We start from the raw sequence: 24046 nt of genomic DNA on the forward strand, positions 1-24046 counted from the left end.
CCTTGTGTCACATACCACAGAGTTTGTCATTAGCTAATAGTGAAAACACGACTCACCGTGAATGTACACCACAGCCAGCATTACAGGGATTGCTGATTTTTGACAGCCACATTCAAGCTCTCAGGGTATTAAAAATAACTCCCCCGCGTCACTAAATCAAACAATAAATAATGTTTTGTCTGTGTTTATTCAAAAAAGGTTGCTTCACTTAAAGGGTGATCACTTAATGGAAAGTGGTTGGACAAAGCCATCCATCCATCCATCCATTTCCTGTTCACCCTTGTCCCTAATGGGGTCGGGAGGGTTGCTGGTGCCCATCTCCAGCTACGTTCCGGGCGAGAGGCGGGGTACACCCTGGACAGGTCGCCAGTCTGTCGCAGGGCAGGTTGGACAAAGCAACAAAAGGTAATTCAGCCCTTTGCATGTCTGCGCTGTCATAAAAAAATAAAACTGTGATAAGGCATGCAAATGGAGCACGTCATTCCCCAGCTTGTCTGAGGCAAAGAAGACCACCAACTAACAAAGACAGCCCTTCAGTTATGTTTTTTTTTTTTTTTTTTCTTTGCAGATATCGGTTGTTGGGATGATATATGAGCTGGGTGGGGCGTAAGTGTATAAACACAGGCCCTACTCTGTCTGCACTCTATCCTTTTGCTGTACTGTAGACAAGCACCTCACCCCAGCTGCACCAGTCAGCACTGTTTGATTAAGGTATTCAAATAAAGGAGCAGGCACCATGTTCCTGCCTCTGAGAGCAAACCAGAGTTGTTCTGTGAAGTAGCCACAGTAGAATTACAGTTTGACATGTTATGAGACAATACGCATGTGTTTACTTCAAATGCTTCCCATCATACTCAAGCTGCTGGTGTGTTAGGAGTGTAACGAGATCACACCGCAGAAGATCTAAGATACTAAAATGGCACAATATTTTTGTCATGGTCAGGTTTGTCTTACAAAGGGGTATCCAGTTTTAGTCCAAGCCGACCGCAGGCTCCTGATGTAAAGTATAAAATCACACATCACAAAAAAAAAAAATCACTGTAAGGATACACAGAGAATTCAGGTAAAAGGAAAAAACTGAACAGATTCTCTTCAGTTTGCGCAATTTTGCTAATCTAGCCAAATCCCAACATCCAAAGTATTTTCGGGGCCACACCAAAAGGAAAAAAAAAATCATATTTAGAGCTCAAGACAAATCTATTTCTATTTGAAGATGCTCAGCAATAAGCCTAAGATGAAATATTTTATTGGGACAAACAAAGCAGATGATTTCCATAGAAAAATGATCTGTCAGTCATTGTACACCCACAATATAAAAGGTCAGTCACTGGTCAAAAGAAAGGCATTCAGTATACAGTTATTGGGGAAACCTGATTGTTTTCTATTCTTGGTCTAGAAAAGCTTTTTTTTCCCTACTCTCTAAAACCAGGGTGGGATATATGACTCGTTCCAACACTAACTGCATTTAGTCAAGTTAATTAAATATCCGCCCCGAAGCCTGATCACGTGTTAAAGTCATTGGATGTTTGTGGTCTTATGTTGACAATAAAATCAAAGACAAAAATGTGGTAAAAAAATCACTAATGCTTTCTGTTATACAAAACACCATTATTGTGCAGATTGGAATTTATCCATTAAAATGTAACATTTAAACATTTTACTTAGTGTCCATCTGTGTCACCCAGCTGTGTTGGAGTCTCATAAAGCTTTAACAAATGCAAACAATTATTTAAAATGTTTAACACTATGAAAAAAAGGCTTGTCTGACTGCTTCATGTTTGCATTATTTTGGCTAAAGGCACCTCAGACATGGTGCCTTTAGTCCAACAAGTTAGCAATCACAACCATCTTGAAAATCAAAGCACAGACAAGTTAATTTCTTTAGCAGTTAGCCTTCTAGCAGATACCAGGATTGGCATCTTCATTGTTGCATTTGATGGCCAATAAACGTGACAATTGTACAACTGTTGATGTCAACTTTATTTGACACAGTAATTCGAATTAAATGTTAATCCAACATTTCTCCATAGTAGTTGTCAAAAGCACAAATCAGTGATGACTAGTGCCTAAAGGTTAATTTATGAAGAAGAAGATGGAGGAGGAAAATGAAACTGATATCCACAATCTCTCTGCTTTGGCAGATCATCAATATTTCAAGCAGCAATTCTATATTCTAAACCTTAATATTACAATATTATCTTCCCCTAAATGCATCTGTGTTTGAGGCCCTTACTTTGAAATAAGAAGAAAGTAGTTCTCGAGTTGTTCTCCGGTGAAATGATGGATAATAAAGACAGAAAATCAATCACACTGGCTGTTAACACTCAGCTCCATAACAAATAAAGAAATTACATTTTAGTAAAGTGTCTTGAGATGACATGTGACGCATAAAATGAATAAACTGAACTGAAACTGAATTAAAGGTGGCATCTTAAAACAAACAATGCAAACTGAGCCACAGTTGTGACTTTTTAATAATTTTTTTGTAGTTTTTTACACATCCAGAAGCTCCTTCTTTGCTACTCCACTGAGTGAGGAAGAGAATAGGCACAAGGGGAAGAGCGCAGCAGGTTATATGTGAATTGCTTATTTGATATGCAAATAATCGTATGCCATCTTAGTTGTTCACACTGCCGGACAGACGGACATGCTATGTTTTGACTGACGACTCAAAAAGACAAAATGACGAGCTGGAGCGCCAGGAAATGTTGCACCATGAATCTACACACGTTCTAATGAAGAAACTAGTTACCTTATCATTTTTAGCAATGACTATTATGCCAGATTAAAGTAGCAGCCCTGGGCTGTCTGTTTAACCCTCCTGTTATGTTCCGGGTCAAATTGACCCGTTTTAAAATTTACAAATTAAAAAAAAAAAATAGAAGCATTTTTTTTTGCATGAAACGTTTTCTATTTGTCTTAATAGGTGCACTCTAGACATAAGTTGAAAATTTATTCATTTTACACATTTGTACCAAACCCTAGGTCTACTTTTTACATCGATACTGTTCGGGTCCATTTGACCCGGCAGTCAGGTTAAAGTGCAAAAAAAGATTTTAAAATGTCCAATTCTATATGTTTCCTTGCAGTTATGAACCATATTTCACCACACACACACTCACACACAAACACACGCAACCACACACACACAAGCCCACTTTCTCACTATTCTCTTTACTTCACTAGGAAACTGCGAGAAAGCAGGTGTTCACACAACCTTTGACGGGAATCTTTTCTGTTCCTGTGGACAAACTCCACCCACTCTGAGTGACACTCAGCAGAAGTGGATGAAAACATAAATACTCTCTGCATGACTCATTTATCTTGATTTTAATCAGCGGGTCAATTTGACCCAGAACAGTATGTGTGTCTCAAGTTCAATTATAAAGATCACCCTTTGGTAAAAAAAAAAAGTATAATATAAAATAATTTACCAAAGGTCAACTACAAGGAAATTATTGTTTTTTTGTGTCTAGGTTTTTTTCAGTGGACATTAAAAATCTAAATTCCATTTTTTATGTCCAAATGAGTAAATGAGCAGATTGTCGTCATTGATCCTTAATTTCTGAGAAATAATAAAACATCATTGCACAAATATTGATTGAAATGGTTAGTATTGGAGTTAATAATCAGATACAAAAATGTTTTGGAGGAATTTTTTGGTTTCTGACACTATTGCATGATTAAACACTCCCTGGGTCAAATTGACCCACGAACATTTTTGCTGTACCTCAGAAACGAACATAACAGGAGGGTTAATAACTAAATATTCAAATGAACCAATTCTTTGAAAGAACCCACTTCAAAAACCCTACATTTAAAGAAGTCGAAACTAAACCTGAAAATGTTGCAAAGAACAGGAGTTATTTTAATAATATTCTGAGGTTTGATGAATCTTCACTCTACTTATAAAAATACAATAGGGACAACAAAAAATGGAAATCTGTGCTCAAGTCCAACCTAAACCGAATCATTCAAGATGGATTGAGATGCCCTAAAACATCAGTTGTAATCTGCAAAAAACAAGTATTCTTACTTTTTAAAATAGTGTTAATAAAATATAATTTTGTTCTCATAAACCCACTAATGTGTCTGATCTTGTCTTGTGAGTTAGACGTTTTGCCACACACCGAGAATGTAAATGTACCTGAAAGTGTTGAAATTTGGTACTGCAGGTTTTGCATCAGTCTCAGAGCAAAACGCTCCCGTGACGGTATAATTTTCTATAGTTTCTTCTCAGATTTGGCGGAAGACAACAGCAACTCAACCTTTCAGCTTCACAGCAAAATGCAGAGTTTTGAAACTACTGAAGTAGACATCTTCAGGGTTATTTATAGATCTCCAGGCATCATTTCAATCCGCACTTCATGTACTTTCACTGCTCGTGTCAAGCATCTCTTTTTTGGGGGGACATTCTTACCTTTTTCAAATGCTTGGCAGAGAAGAATCTTTTAGCAAAGTGTGAACAAGTAAAATGATTTATCTCTATAAACATCTGACATCAAATACAGGACAAAGTTCACATTTCCTTCCTGTGAGGTGTTTTTGTGTGTGTGTGTGTGTGTGTGTGTGTGTGTGTGTGTGTGTGTGTGTGTGTGTTGATCATGGACAAGGCAGAGAAGCTAAAGGAAATGATTTATGCAGCTGCAGATAATCAGAGTAAATATTGGTACACTGTGATAGTTGCTAATTTAAACTGGACAGTTAGAACGGCTAGAATCAAAAGGTCTAAACGGGCAGACAAAAGGTTGAAGGCACGACAACAGCATGTGCTGCATGGACATCGCAAAAACTTGTTACGCAATCTAAAGCCCACAGAATCAAGAATGACTCAGGACATAACAGGGAAATGTTTTTTACCCACTTCCAGCTAGTTTATGTTGTTTTTGTGTTCCTTCTTAATAAAACACTTTCTATTTAAATCCCATGTCCTCGACCTGCGGTACATCTGCCACTGGTGGTCACCTTTCAGCCGTGCTCAGAATACAGGATACAATTTTAATGGGGATGATGACTGAGCTGCTGAATAGAGAAATCACAGCTATTTACTTTTTTGAAATATTAAACTGCTGAATATTTAAAAGTGGAACCTTTAAATACAACACAATAATACTCAAATGATCAAAAAGCCACAGGCACTTTTAACAACACCAGCGTCTGTATCTATCCCTGTTCAAGAGAAACATCCCCACAGCATGATGCTGCCATCAGTATGTTTCACTGGAGGTTCAATAAGTTCAGAGTTTTATGTAGTTTTAATTATCTGCTGGCACTAAGTGACACATAGAGAGACTATTGCCTAATTGCAAGACTTATGAAGACTGTTGGTTGCATGATTTTATTTAGGGGTATCATAGTAGAGTGGGCTGAACTTAAATGAGTTCCGCACAATTCAGATTTTTATTTACGTTTTAAAATAAAACCATGCTTTATTGTCCAATTATGCCAAACTTTCTAATTGTGTATCATGTACAACACAACGCACTGCATTAAAGTTTGTGGATGTAACGCAAGAATGGTAGAAATGTTTGTTTATAATTTCCTTTGCCCTCATATAAAAACAGACACCCTAAAGTGAAAACATTGCTACTTTTACTTATCTGCCAATATGGCTGCAGTTGGGAACCTTAGATTTTACTCCAAAGATTTAAACCATTTTGTATTCTTTATAATAAGGCTGTACCTGCAGGACAACAAGCTAACGATTTTACCGACAAATTTAGATGCAACTGGAAAAAGAAAATATCCACATGATTCTGAAAAATCAAGCATTAAAGAAACACATCCATGTAGTGATTAGCCTCTGGCCTTACTGCAGCTTCAGAAGGGGGATCTGGGCAGAATTTATTAACTTGCAAACCAAGGCTGTCGGTGATAATTCACAGGAGGCACGTCTGATTCGTTCGTTTCAGTATGTCTGTTTTACGCCACAGTCGGTTTGACGAGTTTTCTCAGAGAGGAACTTGACCTTGTGCATTGTGTTAACAGGACACCAAACGATTCCCTGCCGGTCTCATTTGCATCGCTAGTGAGGGGTAGTTAGTGTTACACATGTGACGATAGAAACTTTCTGCTCCTTTTGTAAAGAGAACCCAGAGTAAAGAGAGTAGAGCAGTTTTAATTATTTAAATGAACACTTGTAATTTCTAAGGAAAGCCACACTTCATTGCCAGCACCAGTGGTTAGAGTCACTTTCTCTCTCTCTCTCTCTCTCTCTCGTTCTCACAGAAGTGCTTTATATCATTTAATATCTCGTGGCTTTGTTTCCAGGATTCATGCACTCTGCATAGATAGCAGCGTATTCTCTGGATTATCCGCATGGAGGATGATCCTAATTCATTTGACCTACAAAAAAAGATAGCCTGAGCTCAGGGGCGGGGGAAGACAGTTAAAAAAAAATAAAAAAATCCCACTAATGTGTCGCAGGTGAAAACTTCCCTTATCGATAAAAGTTTTACAAGGTACTCATTTCACAGGCATTCAAATCAAAACTGTCAAGTTCACTGTTACACAACTTTTCACGACCCGAAACCTGGAGACTTTGACTACAGGATTGTTCCATTCAGTTATAAAGATTTTCCAGTGCCCACACAGCGAAAGGCAAACACCCCCGACTGACTTTTGCATCATTCCCTCCTTAAACTCAAAAGCGATCTTTAATCTGTAGAAGAGAGAACTCTGAACCATTCTTTAATCTCGTACCAACTTCAGACAGCAGGTCAGCATCTGTAGGGGCCGAAGATTTATCCTTCCAGTCGTGGTAAGTGATAACAACAATTCCTAATTCAAGCAGACAGTAAGGAAGCGAATTCAAGAGCTGAAAATTGCTGTTCACGCTAACATTTGGAGTTTGTGTGCTTCTTTGTGTTGCCTTGCACCTGGTACTGTGTTGTCAACGTATATCATTGTCATCCCAATAGCAATACTGTTAAGTATTGTGAAGCGGAAGAAAAATTATACACGGTTTTCAATTATTTTAACACATAAAATCGCTTTAAAAATGTCGACCCCAGCTCAAAACAAGGTGGTGGCACCGTTATACTGTGGGGTCGCTTTTGCTCTTTAAAATCCAGCCATTCTATTTGCAGCTTGACAAGACAGTTTTGTTGTTGTTGGGTTGTTTTTTTTTACACAGAACTTAATTAATTACTTTATCCATCTTAACGAATCAAGCTGCAAAGGCCACCAGCGCTGCATCGGCGGATCTGGGCAGGTCAAGAAAACCAACCCCGCAGGTTGTCAAAACTGAGCGAAAGAAAACAACCAGACAGCGCTTGGCTCGCAGGAAAGTAATTAACTGTGTATTAAAGGCACACATCCATTTAATCGCCTAACTCCATGTGGAAAGCATCCAAGAAATTACAGAAAGGAGTGCGTAATGCTGAACCGGGCAGCAGTGAGCGGGGTTTTATGGAATGCATATATTTCTCTCTGTTCTGCCTGTGGTTGGAGAGATGTCATGCCAGCTTTATGCAAAACACAACTGCGCAACGTCCACAGGGACATAATTATCACGAAAGGTATGTGGAGGAGAAGAAAAGTTGAACAGCAGACTGTCAAAAATATATTTTTTTAATCAATTAAGTGTTATTTAGCAAAAAAAAAATACTACTTAGTTAAGTCTCAGTCAAAGCTTATCTAGTACACTTTTACTTGCACACACCTGACGGATTTTTATTTTTGTTTGCCTTTTGGCAAAAGCGCGTACAAAAGCATCCGTTTACAGTGCGCGACTGCTGCGGGATGTATTATGTCTCTCCTAAATAGACAAGTGATACAGGATTGCAGAGAACGGTCGTTTATTTACCTTGTTCGAGTGGTAATAGTCCAGCGAGCTCAGGCAACTTGGATCAGTCGGCAGGGAGCATGAACCCACATTTGCCGGGGGCGCAGGATAAAATCTCACGTCCATCTCAGGCTGAGCGAGACTGAAGGCATGAAATCACTTTCGGCGTGTTTCACTCACTGTTGTCTTGTCAAACACACCGCCAGAAGCACAAGAAAGTAGGAGTAATTATACACACTGAAAATAATAAAATAAAAAATAAAAAATAAAAAAAAAACCCAAACAAGTGCTGGAGTTTTATTCGGTGCACTCTTCTCTTCTCTTCTCTTCTCTTCGCTTTCGTACTTCGGCACCAACTCCGCTGATGCGCAGTCCTCCTTCAGAGCCCGGCACCAGGATGCGAAACAGACTCACTCACTCGCTCTAAACGGAGAGTGCAAATGCATTGGTGGTACGCACGTGTTGGCCAAACAATGCAAACCTCCAACTTAGATCCTGTTCTGTGGGTTCTTTTTGTTCACGGTCTTTTTTTTTTCTTTTTTTTTTTTTGGTTTGTTTTTAAAAAGAAAACAATTAAAACAGCCCCCACGGACGCGTGCTTTCTCCACTGCTCTCAGGACTCCATGCGGGCTTTGTTATGGAGCTGCATATTCTTGCATTGGTTCCAGTACAGAAGTGGTTGGACTTCCCTCTGCCATGCGACCTCTGCCGATAATAAACGGGAAAGAGGAACGGAGGGAGCAAAGAGGGGGGGAGGGGAAATTGGTGGCTGCCTTGGCAACCGCTCTCCTTTCTGCAACTGCGCGCCTCTGATTAGCTGGAAATGTAATAGTGTGCACGGCTGTGCATTATAAAGCGCACTCTGCTTCCATCAGGGCTTCATAAAGGCTTCCATTTGGGTTATTGTGCCAAGGCGGATGGGAGGAGGCTGCACAACGTCTCTCTTTTCAGTCCGACCGTGATTTAATGTTTTTGTTGTTGTTGTTGTTGTTTTCCTTTCCCTATTCGGCTTTACTGTGTAGACCAACAACTTTTAATCAATAAATCAATCAGTAGGTCCTGTAATGCTTTAATGTTCATGAATGGCAAAATGACATAACTATTCTAACTTTTACATTGCTAATCTTATTATAGATGTTGTATGTGGCTGAGCCACATGCAAACATTTGGATTAGAGATCACATTTTTGTTAACTAATTAGGTCCAAACCCAACAGGAGTTCGCCCTTACAGTTTTCAAGAGTTGAATAAACAAAAGGCTGATCTTTTTATTTTTATTTTTTTGTTAAGTAAGCAATATGTTAGCAGTGGTTTGCTTTGAAGTGTGGGTAACAGATTTACTCTTAAAATGGCAATAATGGGAAATTCCTTTTTGGAATATACTGGAAAATGATGGAGTTCACTGATTAATTTTCAACTTTCTTGAGCAAAATGTATGGATCACGTTGGAACAGTAATAGTTAAATATTGATGAGTGAACTCAGGTGATGATTATAGGATCATTTGGGGCTTGCACATTGTACTTTATTAAATGACTGGGACAACAGGCTGCGGTGAGACAAAGATGGCAAGCAGAGATGCATAAGAAAAAAAGGTGCAAAACAGAGATACAATTACTAATATATAAGAACAGTAACACAGAAAGAACTTAATGTCTCTGCTCAGCTGGAGTTATAAAAGTTAAAAACACCACTTTCAATTTCTTAGCTGCTGCATGCTGTCTGTGCGATTACTCCCATGTACAAGAGCGTATTTAGGTCTATATGTGTTATTATGTAAATGTGCATAGATGTGAAGGCAGAAGTTGTCTGTGAAATGAAACTCAGAAGGGGGAGACCATCCCTCCACTCCGAGTTCGTATAACAAAAACCACACCAGCGTGGGATAAAAATCACCCTAAGGTGCAGGGGGGACGACAGGCCGGACCTGAGCCAAGACCAGGCAGCTCTTTAGAATTATTTTACACAACCTAATACTCTGTTCATGTTCATGTTTTATCTACAAACTGAAAACCAGCTAATTTGGTTTGCCAACCCATGCTTCCTTAAGCACCCATGAAACTTAGTGTCCATAAAACTGAAATTCATTAATTTTAGACCACAATGCATGATCCCTTTTTGAGCCCTAAAACTTACTCAGTTGGCTAGTTTTACTGCAAAAGATGTTTTTATCTTTTTTGCTTTTTTTTGCTTTTTTTTTGCTAATACCATTTTTCGCTTCATTGTTTCTCTTTCCACTGTATAAATGATATTAATATTAATATCATTGGTACAATCACTGTTATCATTATTATCAAAATTACTTCTACTTATTGGGTCATTAAATATTGCAAATGAACAAATGTCGCAAAATATTTTATCTGAATTTTTTTTTAAAAAGTGTGTATGAGACGGTTTGGAGATGGATGACGGCAAATCTTTAGGTTTGCCTGTTGGCCCCCACGGCCGCCTCGGACTTGTACACGACGGTGCAAAGCATTTTGGAAGGTGCATAGCAAATGGCATGTTCAGGGTGGAATATATACAAGAAGGTTTAATCTTGTATTGCCACGCAGCTGCAAATGCTTGGAGTAGGGGTGGGGTGGGAGGAACCTGGCTTGTGCGAGCCATACCTCTGACAGCTCTCCGAATGTGATGGATAGCACACCCTTGCCCTGTGATGTGCATGCACATTTGATGCCGAAATGGCCTATCCATGGGACCATTGTCTTTCAATCATGTCAAGGCAAAGTACAGAACAGAGCACATTTTCTGCTGCATAGCGTTATTACTGTGCCACAGTTTACAGCCCATCCTTACAGCCAGCCCTCAAAATAATGCTCAACAGTCTGCTGATGTCGTTTTGTTTAAAGATCTCCGATTGCATTCATTTGTGCAATGAATTCAGAGAAGGGAATCATGTTTCTGCCCCCTCCGCCATTAACTTAAAAGTGTAACAGACAGGGTTTAAGTTGGTTTTAATTATAAGAGGCTGTAACTCTAAGAAGAATGTAATAGTTCTCACACGAAATGTGACGGGAGTGTCTGACAGCAGTTCTACTCAACAAATCTGTTAGATTGGGGTGAGATCATACCATAGGGTGAGCACAACCTGCCACTCTTCCTGGCGTCCCAGCAAACAGAGGGTTAACCTCATGGCTCGGTGCCATGGCTTCATGGGAATGGAATGTGGAGTGCTGTGTGTGCAGGGCTTCTTTCCCAGCATCCCTCGCTGCCCAGGCGCATGCTAATGATCAGTATTATTGAAGCACAATTGATGGGCTAGCAACCAAACAAGAGAAACTAATTACTACTAAGGCTTTATTGTCCTTTAATTACTGAAGCTCTATGGCAATTAGTGCTGCACAAAGATGCAGCCCTGCTTTAATATCAAGTAAAATGTGATGCAGATGAAGAAAAAAAAACAAAACAATTTGAAAGATGAAAGGTGGATAAGATAATTTGTCTCCGATGTGTTCTGCAGAAATGATGCTTGATTTGAGTAAGGCATGCAGCAGACAAAAGGAAACTGCGGAGAGCTTCTGGGCTAATTTAAACAGAAAACTCATCTCCAAACAGAATCAGCACGTGATATTTCTTTGACCTTGGAGGGCTAAAAATGAGCACTGAACACCAAGTTACAAAAAGGCAAGCTTTCAACCGAGCCTCGTCTCTCACATGAACCCAAATAATGACTTACACAGTTGCAATTGTGATAAAGTACAGGTTATTCCGATTGATTGTAGAGCAATAAAAGTTAATAGTGGTCAGAAAACAATGCACAATAGAAATAAGATAAAGATGGAAACACACTTATCTCTAAGTTCTGTGCTTGATAGATCATACAATTATATTGACGGACATGCTATAATAATGCTTTAGAGAATTTTTATTAAAAAACTTATGTTTTAGTCTTACATAACAGGACGATTTTCAGTTCAATAAATATGCAACAAACTTACCAAAGTCTCGGTCTACTGTCATTTTTGATGCTCCTAAGATCGAAGTGGTGAAAAGTTACTCAATATTCTCCTTCCAGTTTGTTGATGTAGCAACAGATGCCAGAAATTTGATTTTTTTTTTTTTCTGTAAAGGCTTTATAAGTGGATTGCAGTTTATTTCTAAACAGAGTAGAGAGCATCAAAGTTTTAGTTTTAATTTGCTTTCCATAATTTTGTGTGAATATAGTGAATCATCATATAGTCTCAAAAACATCATCCTGTTTGAAACTGCATTACAAAAATGTGATAACATAAAAAATATGTTCTTTGTGTCTTATTATTCAACCAAATAATAACGAATCCAAAACATCCGAAGCCATTGCTATCCATACTCTCCATATAAAGTTTCCTACAGAATACATGTTTGAGCAGCGTAATTATATACACATATAAAAAAAATTCCTCCAAAAAATGTAGAGGCTCTTTGACTAGCATAGTTTTATTCCAACATGTATTTGGAGCAGTAACAGCCCTCTTATCCTAAGTTTTCTACTCTGACTAAATGGATCTGACCTTTTTTTATAACTGTATTATAAAAATGTCATAAAAGTGTAAATTAAAGTCTAAAATAGTCTCAGGAGTTTCCTTAACATTTGATAAATACAAAATGCTTTATGTTTGCAATAAGATTCACAATTTTTTTTGGCTTTTTTGTTTTCCATAGATGTTATGTGGTCTTTGTAAATGTTTTCTTTATTATTTGTCTGAATAAACACTATGGTGTTTTATATTTTCTATGAATAATAAACGCATTATATTTATAAATAAGCACAATCTCCAGAAGAAACAAATGTTTACTTGTAATTTTAGTTAGGAAACTTAATTCATCCACCATGAATGGGATATTTACTACAAACTATAAGGACTATAAACTTTAAAAAACAACTTCCAGCATTCAGAAGGTACAACACAGACCTTCAGTGACATAATCCAGTCAACAGGATGTACCAAATCTTAAAGGTTACACCCGGATCAGCATGACACGGTGGGGCTTAATGTGGGTTATCGTGATTCTGTGCTAAAAGTTAAAATTGCTTAAATCATGTGATTTGTATTTTTTTATCTTCTGTGTTTGGCACCTCAACAATAGTCAAATTTTTATGTATTTAATGTTTCTTCCAAAATGATTATTTCTGTGGTGTCTTTTAAAAAGGGGAAGAAGAAATGATGTGCATAACAAATTATTTTGTTTGAGAAAACCTGGGAGTGAAATTGACTCAAAGAAATGTATATTTAAAAAATGCTGCAGTTACAGATGCTTAAGCTTTAGAGAAGCATTTGCTTTCAAACAGTTGAGTTGAACAACTTCCAGAATTTTACCTTGGGCTTTCTGGTAGTGAAGCACAATTTCATTCAGCAGAGAAAGGCGTTCATGCTGAAGAAGTGCTTAATAAAACTTTTCTCATTTTTGTTTCAAACACTCGCGTTGCGGTTCTGATTAAAGCTCATATTTCACAGTCTAATTCAAATTATTTCATTTAGTTAGATATGGCAGGATGTTCATTTTATTTTTGCCCGTAGTCTAATTTCTCAAACCAGAGTTGAGAATCTTTTTTTAGTTCAGAGAGTTATTAAAAGTGAAAATGTAAACTCTGAATCAGACAGAGAGACGTATTGATGTGAACTGTATAATTATGATACAAATCCATGTGTTTTTTTTTGTACATCTCAAGTGTCTCAAATATAGAAATGCAATGCATGTTGCACTTTTACTTTTTGCAGTTTATCAGTGTGATCTGTACATTCAAATCAAATTCTAGAGATCAGCTACGATGGTAAAGGATATTAAAGTCATTTTTCATTTCTGGAAAAGCCCAAAAGTCAACATTATTTCCACTTTATCTTCATTACATGGTTGATTTGTTCCATCACCTACTCACCTAGCTATCCTCTAAAAAAGGCAATCCTCTTTTCTTTGACCAAATATTACCTGTAGAGAGTTAATAACTACAGAAGTGTGGAAGCCTGCAGAGGACTTCCAGTTAAAGTTGCTTCAGGCTGAAACGACAGGCATCAAAGTTTCTTTATTAATTGTATCTACAGTATATTTCCTTGATCAGACCGCGTCTCATAGGTGCTACATGTTACACTCTTCCACAATTTTGTTCTTTTGCAGTTTTTGGCGTTAAGATCTGACTTTTTCAGAACCAACTCAAAACCTTTTTGAAAATGCCTGACTAATACATTTTCCATACTCTTCTCATAGCCTGACAGAATTGAGTTATTTGACCCAGAAAAATATTATCTGCCAGAAAGATATTGCTGGAAGTCATTTTGTGTATATCATGGGTCATGATCTGTCATATTTCATGAGAATCAATTGGTGCTAATGGGTATCAGATTAATGACTAATGGAAATCTAATGTGATATAAAATCCTAAGACAACAATATTCAATAAAGTTAAATTATGAATGAATTTTAAAACTGAATTTTAAAACTGTTTTATGATTATTTATCTGTAAATTTCATAAAAATATGCAAATTTCATTGCACACGTGGTACAAAAAGAAAGCTGATAGGGAGAAAATGGGAATGTGATGTTCAATATGAGGAAGATGATATAAGGATTAAATATTTTTTTGTTGTTTAAAAAAACATTTTCTGTGAATGTAAAGTAGGCAAGAAAATAAAAACGCACATGCAAAATGACAAGTTGCCAAAATTCACTAATTTGTTACCAAACAAAAGTGCACTGAATATATTATTTTGTTTTAATTGCATGAGTGATTCTGTCTCTGCGTATTATTAAACAACTTTAATTTACTTCCATCTTAGGATAAATATGACGTAATAAGTAAACAAGTAAGCAAATAAGTAAAACTGTATTGATATAACTCTTTTTGGGATATAAAAAACCTCAGAGTGTTTAACAATAAACTAAAACATCAACCCAAGAGCCAAAAAGCATTTTTCCTAAAAATGAAGAAGACCCTAATATTGGCCCACGATTTCATTATTTATTGGACTGAATCTACACATTCTTGATAAGGAGAAAATGATACGCATTAATATTTTCGTGGTGTTAAACAATTTGTGAAAGCACAGAGAATGATATCACTTTTCTAGAGTTCTGATGGATTCATTTGCAATAATGAGGCACAGCTAACAGAATGTTGGATTTTCACAAGTCTGGTTCGATCCTGGACGCAATTTAGAGATGCTCCAAGGTGCCATGTTTATAAATTCAATTTTATTCAAGTAAAAACAGCACGAGGACGTCCAGACATTACACTGTTTAGAGAGCAGGCAGGTTCTAAGTCTCTGAGATTAGTGTGTTTTTGTGCTCCATCCAAATAGAAGCAGAAGACTTTGAGAACATTCTGACTTAAACTGGTCAGTGTATTTTCGATCACTGTGAAATAAGTCCTCCACCAACAGTCTGAAGGCCATTCAGTGAAGAGATCATTACTCCAAAAGCAACAAAAAGCAAGATTACATTTGCAAACCTACACAAGAAAAAATAACTTTTTGAGTATGTCCATTGGTCTGAAGAGACAGACTAGTTGGCCGGAGAAGACCTGCCCAACTGTGACGTACACTGTTGGTACCCTGATGTTGTGTGAATGTTTAACAGAAGGAAGCTCTTGTGCCCTTCGCAAAATAGATGCCAGCATGACGACAGAACATGATGTAAAAATATTCCAGCAAAATCTAAACATCAGACTGGAAGAAAAGGCTGCCTTGCAAATGGAAAAACAACCAAACGGATGTTATTTAAGTCATTCTAAATGACAAAAATAAACAAAACAATAAAAATTTAGTTTATCAATAGGTTATTTCTCTTTTTACATCATGAATGTAAACATCTGGTTTCAACTGAACTTGTTTTAATCAAGGGGTGAAATGACTAACATGACTTAGATTACACTTTCTCTGGCTGATTTATCTTAGCAGAGCAGTGAGTTCAGGAAGTCAATGCGAAGCAACAAATGACAGATGAAATACTGTCTTCAATTTTCCAAATGTAATATTTTCAACTATTACAATACAGCAGCCTGAAAAGGTTTTGCATGTAGCAGTTTTACACGCAGCATGAAACACGTGGACTTTCTTAAAACAAGTGAGCTCATGCAGGTGGATGTCAGCGAGCTTGGAAAAACGTATTACTTGACTGACAACATGTCCTCATTGTGTCATCCACTTTTCAAATCGCCTTGTAGCATAATTAAGGAAAACCACCTCGGGGCGCATGCAGTGACTCTTGATTTGTTAAACGGCTTGTACATACCTTTTCCCCACAAAGTGAAGGGCTGCCTAAGAAAAGAAGAGAACTGCAATAAGAAGAGGAACGAACTTATCAGTCTTCCCACGTTTCATTTAGCACTTCAAGGAAATTCGAGAGTCTTTACTAATTGTCCAAAGCATTTGAGCTTTGCTTTGTGGGAAGACTGTGTTGCTGCTTGCCTGAGATTACTTCATTGTTTTTTTTTTTTCTTCTTCATATCATTAAAAAGACGATATGTACATGTTTATGTTATGAAGTGAGGTTAGTGGGCTTTTGATGAATGGAGCTCATGTTTAGAGAAAGGTTTTCTATTCATTTTTAGGCTTGTTCTATCTCATGCTTTTGCATGAAGACATGTTTTGTGAACATGCAGCAAAACAGAGTCTATTCTTTTTTTTTTTTTTCATTTATTGAGGCAGAAGGCATCATTTGCCAGTGAAAATTGTTTGTCATTCAAGCAAAGGGGACTGTGAGTCATTGCTATATAAAGAAATTTGAGCATCCAATCATGGTCCCTTTCAGATGAGCAATTAGGAGACTTTATGCGTAGCTCCAATTACCAATATTTTCTCCTGAATAGAGGAAAGAGAAAAGACAAAGAAAAAGATGAACCTCATTTGAATGCATGAGCCATTTTAATAATAAATAAAGCAATAATAGAAATGATTTAAAGGAGAAAAAAAGGTGATTTTATTGTTAATTGAGTCCATTTCTGAAAATATGCAAGGTTATAAATGAAAATGCAATTTTCTTGGAAGTTTTTTTTTAACCTCGTGCTTATGCAGTTAAGTTAAATTCAGGTTTTTAGAGAAATTTGTCGGCTGATAATGAGCAACATTTCCAAATGTATATAATTAGCCTTCTTATCCTTTTCCTTCGAGTCAATACGTACTGAGTGTGCATCAACTCTATCAGCCATGGAGGTGAAATAATGCTTTGGCTTCTCATGTTCCATGATCCACCGATTAAATGAAGCATACTTGATCTTTATCTGGGCTGAAGGATGATGACTGCGCTGGCCTTCGTCCAGGTCCTCTAGGCTGTGAAATAAGAACAAGTCCATAAAATTTTTTTCTGACATCCAAATGATTTATATTCCCTTTAAATTTGTGGAGGAAATATGAAAGCTTGATTTAAACAAATCTGATGTTAAGCATATTATTAAGAGAAACTAGTGATTGATTAGATAGTAAGAAAACCAGAGAAAATTATACCACTAGTTCTGAATCATACCTCATGGTAAAAAAAACAAACATTGAGTTTAGATTTATTTATTTTTTGTGCTATATTACAATATTTGTGGTACAGATTTGCTTTCAGCCTCCTGGAGTCAATTATCTATAGAGCCACATTTTATTGCAATTATAACATTAAGTCTTTGGGGCTTGTCTTATAACATTATTACCAATCCATCTTTGTAATATACCTGAAGTTAATGATTTAATGACAGGCATTTGTGAACATCCGTTTTCAAGTCTTTTCCCAGATTCTCAGTTCAACTTAGATCTGAACTTTGACAGGAATATGTTTACATTTCAACCATTTCTTAAGCCGCTCCTTGTTTAGCACAATTCTTCTTTAGGGTGAAACTCTAACAGGTTTCTATATTTATTTTCATCCATTTTCTCTTTAACTCCTCCATGTCTAGGGTGAAACTAAGCAGCCCACACCATGGCACTCTTACCACCATGCTTCAGCATTAGAATGCTGCAAGGTGTTAGTTTTCCTCCTCACATATTTGCACTTAGGCCAAAAAGTTCAACTTTGGTCTCATCTAACTACAGCACCTTCTCTCACTTATTTGCTGAGGTGGTTTTTGATAAACGGCAAGCAGGATGTCTTTTCTTCAGCTTCTTGCTTTCCATATTTTGTGGATTAATAGTTATCCTGTAAAAAGCTTCTCCCGCCTTAGCTGCGGATCTCTGCAGCTCCTCCAGAGTTAGCATAAGCTTCTTGGCTGCTTTTCTGATAATGTTCTCCTTGCTCAGGCTGTCAGTTTAGGTTAAAAGAGAAAAAGGGGCTGACTAAAGGTAAGTGTGACACATTTTCTCAACTTATAAAATACATATGCTAAAAACTACTTGTTATTTTCCACCCACCTTAAGGTTATATACCACTTTGCGTTGTCCGGGGGGAAAAAATACTAAAAGTATACACTGAAATGTGTGATCGTAATGCTAAAACTGGCAAAAATTTCAAAGGGGAATGAATACTTTTGCAAGACAATATAATCCTAAGATTCTATCTAAGATTTGATGGGATACATAAATCATATCACAACAAATCTACGTCTGCAGTTTTAGTAGAGTGCAATTGACTAAAATATCATCAACTGTGGCTTGTAAGATTCCATTAGTATGAGAAGCATCAATGAAAGGCTCTGATCTGAGGAAAAAATACACTTAAGTAAATATAAAAACCAGAATCTCCCAGGCTTCGTTTTTTTCCGTGTTTCAATGACGGCTTGTGAAGAAAAGGAAGCTTTAGACACAGCGGAGAACAGAAACCATTTGATACATAGCTCACAATTCAAGACCGTGTTCCAGATGTCTTTTTTTAACCTTGGCTTCACAAAAGGACAGTAATATTACAATCTCACTCTACAAGCTGATTTATGTGGTGAGAAGTGTCTGCGTCTGAGATATGCAGAAAACTGTGGTTCATGGTCAAATTCCTTTAAAAACAACCTCACTGCTCATTCTCACGCCTTTAATACAGATAGAAAGAAAAACTATAAAAAAGATGTTGCAGTTTTGCTCTCACTGAGCATGAGAGTGACTGTGCGAGTTTTGTGTGAAACACTTCAAGGTTTGTTGCAGTCCACACACAAAAATGCACCCTCTTGTCTGCCAAACAGAGAAGAGAGTATACTACTCATGTTGTGCATTTCTTGCTAACGTCCATCTTCCATCTTTCCAGGAAGTAGCTACCTGGATAAAAGAGATTTAAAAGAGATTGTTATGCAATTTGGACCCAGTGGTTGAGAGACTTTCTGTTGGGGAGCACGTTTAATTCTGTCAGTTTGGAGTGGCGTCGCTGAAAAGTGGCTGCCGGGATGGAGAAAAGAGGTTCTGAGTAGATCCCCCGAGAGATCGGAGATTACAGTTTTATTGATGCTACTTTGCAACAGGAAGAAGATTAAGCACATGTGCATTTACTGTGTGGGTCTCTGCGTTGGACATTGATGCTCGCATGAATAAAATATGGCCAGAGAACATGCTGTTCAACACTTGGGGAACAACAATATCCTTTTAAGAGGGAATTTACTTTTGCAGCATGTGTCCTCTGTGGCCACAACCCTTCTTTTTCTTCTTCTTCTTCTTTTTTTAAATAGACACAAACAAACACAAGCAGACTTTTATTTTCCAGGGTGAGAGCATGTTACAATGCCATTAAGAGGGAACACAGAGGCTGTGAGGAGGGAGAAGAAAGAGCAAAGAGGAGGGGGTGGAGGGGTAGGGATGGTATAAAGTCCATCAGATTTGATGGCATGGTGATGTAGATAATGTTTTCTCTTTTTAGCTGCAGCTCTGAGAAAAGACGGCAGAACGCAACCACTTTCACCCTCTCTGTTTTGAAAGGGAGCACAATGTGCTGAATTTGTGCATCTAACACGTCCCATTGTGCACAAACACTGTGGCCCCTTTTACCTATCAGAATGATTGCCTCACCATTATGTGATTTAATGGCAAAGCACACATACTCTTAATCCGGCTGCACCACTCTGAAGATGGAGCAGGGTTTACAGTAAAAAAAAAAAAAAAAAATCTAATTTTTTTTTCATCTGTTTGCACAAATAGAACAGAAAAACAGCTGAACGCTACTGTAATTTGCCACAGAGAAACATTGGAAAACAAATGTGTTCAGGAAACGTAGCTGGGTTTTAAGGTCTGAAAGCCACAGCTGCTTGGCAAGCAGACGCTGGCTCCTTTTGTCTTTTATCTTCTTCTGTAATGTGCACAGGTGCTGCTTAATTCAATTGGAGAACGTTGCCATGGTTTTACATTAATATATTTCCATGTTACCATTACAACTGTTGTCATGGAGATGATAGGACCTATTTGAACTGAAAGCAGTGATGGTTTTAAGGGGGTACTGCTCTCTCTTTCTCTCTCTCTCTCTCTCCCTCATCTTTTCCTCCCTTTTTTTCCAACCCCCTCCCTCCATTTCATTTCGTTGCTCCGTGTCGAGTCACATGGTATGCAGCCAGATTTTAAGCTTGACTTCACTGTTCATTCCTCCCCCTTTTTTTTTACTGCTTCTAGCTAAGAATTGCATTTCAATCGAACATGGCAACCCACAGATCCAGAAACAAAACACTTTAACACTTCTTTGTAAAGCAAAATCTAATTCAGCATTGAGGATTTTTATATACTATATATATTTTTTTTGTTAAAAAAGATTTTAACCTCACTGGCTTCCATTACCACTGAATTCATGCTATAACACCTTTCTGAAAAGGAAATGTTAACAGAAAAAAGGGAAATGTCTGTAGATGCAAAAAGTATTTAATTACAGAAAATGTAAAAGCAGAACAAAGGCATTAAAACTAAAGGACAAGAACCATTGACTATTTCCTTTGCAGTTATTAGAAGTGAATATTAAACCGTGTGCCTTGGGTAAAAAAATGTAGATATCCTTCAACAAGCTTCTGACAAATTTTGTCTGGGATTTTGGCCTATTTCTCCTTCCAATGTTGGAGTAAGAGAGTCAAGTTCTTACACACCTCTTCAGTTTTGCTCAGACGTTCTCTGTGGGACTGAAATCAAGTCTTGACTTTGTTGTCCTCAATAAGATAGTTTGTAACTAATTTAGCAATATGCTCAGAGTTGTTGTTCCTCTCTAAAGACCCATTTTTGCCCAGGCTCTAACTTTCTGGCTGATGTTGTGAGATGTTCTGTCAGTATTTCCGCAATAACTCTGGTGTGACTGGTGTGAAGCACACCAGTCCCTCTTACTGAAAAACACCCACACAGCCTTACGCTGCTACTCCTGTACTTTGCAGTTTGGATTGTGTTCTAAGGTTTGCAAGCTTCCTCTATTTTCCTCTCAATATGACAATAGACATTGCCAAACACTTGCATTTAGCTTCATCAGAGAGCAGGGGATGTCTTACAACAATTCTTATTTATTCCTGAGTGAATTTGTAAGCTATCTGATATTTTTTGTTGTTGCTTTTTGAGTGATTGCCAAGATGCCTTTCATGCAAATAAAAGCTTTTTGTAATATATATTTAATACTAAAAAACTGTTTGTTGCTTTATAGCATATGTGCTAATAAATCAGAAGCATGCACTAAGTAAAAAAAAATATGACATAGGTTGCGGTTGTTTAGATATTACGGCATGGTTTCTGTAATATCTAATGTTTCAGATAGAGCTGATGAAGGAAAGGTCTGATGAAAAGCAGAAAAAATTCCAATGATATGGTGAATTAGACAGCTAGCATGCTAACATAGCTAAGTTAAGCATTCCAGTATTTTGCAGGGAAATGAATGCTGCCCATGCTGACATCAATCAATTATTTTTTTTAGTATGTGAATGAAAGCAGCTGTTTGGGAACTCAGCCATTATAAAATACTGTTTATGTGAATAGGACCACAGCAGAAATGAAACAGATGTAAAGTAGGTTTCAAAGGTTGGGCACAGAAACAAATATTTTATGACCTACATGTAAAGTTTATACTATATTTCTTACAAAAAAGTGATTAAATGAATGAGAAGTAATTTATTTTTGAGTTGAAGACACAGTTCAGACTGTTTAGATTGTAAATTATAAACATAATTTAACAAATTTTGACCAGGTTGAAATGACTTCAGAATTAGTTATTGTTAACGCTGAACTGGCACAAACAGTGAACATAAATAAAACGGATATTAGACCTCGCCCAGCCCCCAAGCAATAACTCAAGAACCCACAGAACGACCACTAAATAAACAATATAAACATAAACAACCATAGGCAGACATTGTTTTAATCCAGACTACTAAGGACGTCTAATCGAGACATGGTTATTTCAATTAAAGTAATTGCCCAATTTCAGAAAATCAATACTGCTTCCCGGTTGCGTAATTGCTTCTTTCAATCAATTTGATGCATTTTCTAGAACAAAAGGCAAGCAGCAGTATTCAATTTACTGAAGCATACCAAATTTGATGGAATTGTTATATTGGCTATTAAAGCATTGGATGTTTTCTTCTTTTCAAATATGGCAGCGGAATGTCTTCAGAGGTAAATTCAAAGTCACCTTGTTATCTTGGCATTTTGTTTTGATGCCACTCTAGCTCATTATATCTGCAAAATCAGCAACAGTACATGCAATATTATATATATATATAGACTTTGAAATGAGATGCAAATTTATCACAATATGCATTTACTCTGTTGAAATAAATCCTGGTTCCGGCTAATGAATATTCTTGCACACAAATGGTACACATTGGGTGAAGGGCCAAGCAAACGGAGAGAAAATATTTCACATGAAGTTATGAAAAACTGGGCTACACTGACAGCTTTGATCCATCAGCAAGCCGTAATGCAAAGATAAGCCAATGTGGCCTACTTTGTTTTTGTATAAACTGAGCTCAAAATATTTTCAGAATTTTTTACACACTGTATTTTAGGCTGTTCTTCCCTTAGTAGTGCTTGGACATGAAAGGACTCTGAAATGGGCCGCAGTTTTACTCAGTTGCATACATTCACGCAGACCCTCACAGATAAACTGACAGACCCATGTTTTAAAGTACCATCAATTTTATGATCCCCCCCCTTCCCGCTTCCTGAACTTTCCTCCTTTTACCCTCTGAATGCTGAAAAATGTTTAATATGAACCTCCAGACTTGAAGAGCAGCACCAAGCTTTCTGCTATTCTTATACAAACACAAAGTGACAAGATGGTTACTCTGTGCGCACACTGACAGTTCATTCCGGACTTGGAAAAATGTCAAAAATGTTTAGTTACGGCTGAGTGGACTTAATTACCATCCTCTAGGCTGCCTCAGAACTCAGTGCCACTAATGGTCCTGAGCTACAGATAAAATTCCGTTTACAAGAATGTTTCAGGCACGACAACTGATTCAGCCAATATGAAATATTTACTTTGATGTAATTAAACTGACAATGCTTTTATGCTTAGAAAATGAGAGAATGTCCGCGTTTAAATTAATGCAAAAAATGCTGATAGCTGACCTTTTAAATTAAGCTGACATGCAAGTTTAGCTTTTATTACATCTGGGGATAATTGGAATTGCCTTAATAGTAGAAAGTGCAAACTTTTATTGACTTCTCTTGGTTTTCTGAGGCACTTATGGATGTTTCATCTTAAAGGAATTAAACATAAGTGCTTTGCCAAAGTGAACAGGCAAAAATTTAATTGCAGTCATTCCAAACATTTTTTTTTAAAGTTGTAGTTGTGCAATTAAGCGACATGCAATTTTAACTATAAGGAAACAAGAACAAAGCATTTCTTATGGAGAAACTTTATTCTTATTGATTAATTCATTGAAACTAGCAATTGAGTTTTACCTTTACGTGTCTGGCTTGCAAATGTTGAATGTGAATATGAGGGATAGGGTATTAATTTAAAAGTAAAGTTATATTAAGGTTTGTTTTTACAAACCTAAAGTTAGTGGGAGTCCAGGTTTAAGAATAGAAAGCCTGACATTCACAGCTGTCATTGATAAAGAAACATAATTACATATATATTACCTTTTTGTTCCCATTTGCTTACAACTAAAGTTTACCCAAGAGCAAACCATTTTATGCCAATGGGCAATGGGCATGGTTAAATTCTGTTTGTTTTTAAACAATTAGGCATTGTGGAGATAAAAAGAAATGAAATCTCAAACAGAATTTGAACAAATGGCACATAGTATAATTTTTGAAAGAATTTATGTCTGATTTATTTTCCTATTTACTGTGATTCCTAATTATTCTGCTCTGCATCTTGCTGGATGTTTTTTTTTTTTTTAAACTTATTTAATTTCATATAAAACATCCAACCACTCACAATTCAAATGTATTGTTGTTGGGACAGTTGACGTTAGACCAAAATAAAC

The 24046-nt window shown here is 37.0% G+C and overlaps 1 protein-coding gene and 1 long non-coding RNA gene across 3 annotated transcripts in view; one reads left to right on the forward strand and one right to left on the reverse strand.

Annotated features, from left to right (window-relative positions):
• The window catches only part of LOC114147675 (TOX high mobility group box family member 2-like), a 103172-nt gene extending 94666 nt beyond the window's left edge, over window positions 1-8506 (reverse strand). For both annotated transcript variants that reach the window (XM_028022243.1, XM_028022235.1), the window contains exon 1: window positions 7808-8506. In XM_028022243.1, the coding sequence (XP_027878044.1) occupies window positions 7808-7912 (105 nt within the window). In that variant the 5' untranslated portion in view covers window positions 7913-8506. The remainder of the gene's footprint in view (window positions 1-7807) is intronic.
• Window positions 6426-24046, forward strand: part of LOC114147691 (uncharacterized) — a 37346-nt gene continuing 19725 nt past the window's right edge. Inside the window, exon 1 of the long non-coding RNA XR_003596102.1 lies at window positions 6426-6760. This is a non-coding gene — a long non-coding RNA (uncharacterized LOC114147691). The remainder of the gene's footprint in view (window positions 6761-24046) is intronic.

The sequence above is a fragment of the Xiphophorus couchianus genome, chromosome 1, assembly GCF_001444195.1.
Source record: "Xiphophorus couchianus chromosome 1, X_couchianus-1.0, whole genome shotgun sequence".
NCBI lineage: Eukaryota > Metazoa > Chordata > Actinopteri > Cyprinodontiformes > Poeciliidae > Xiphophorus > Xiphophorus couchianus.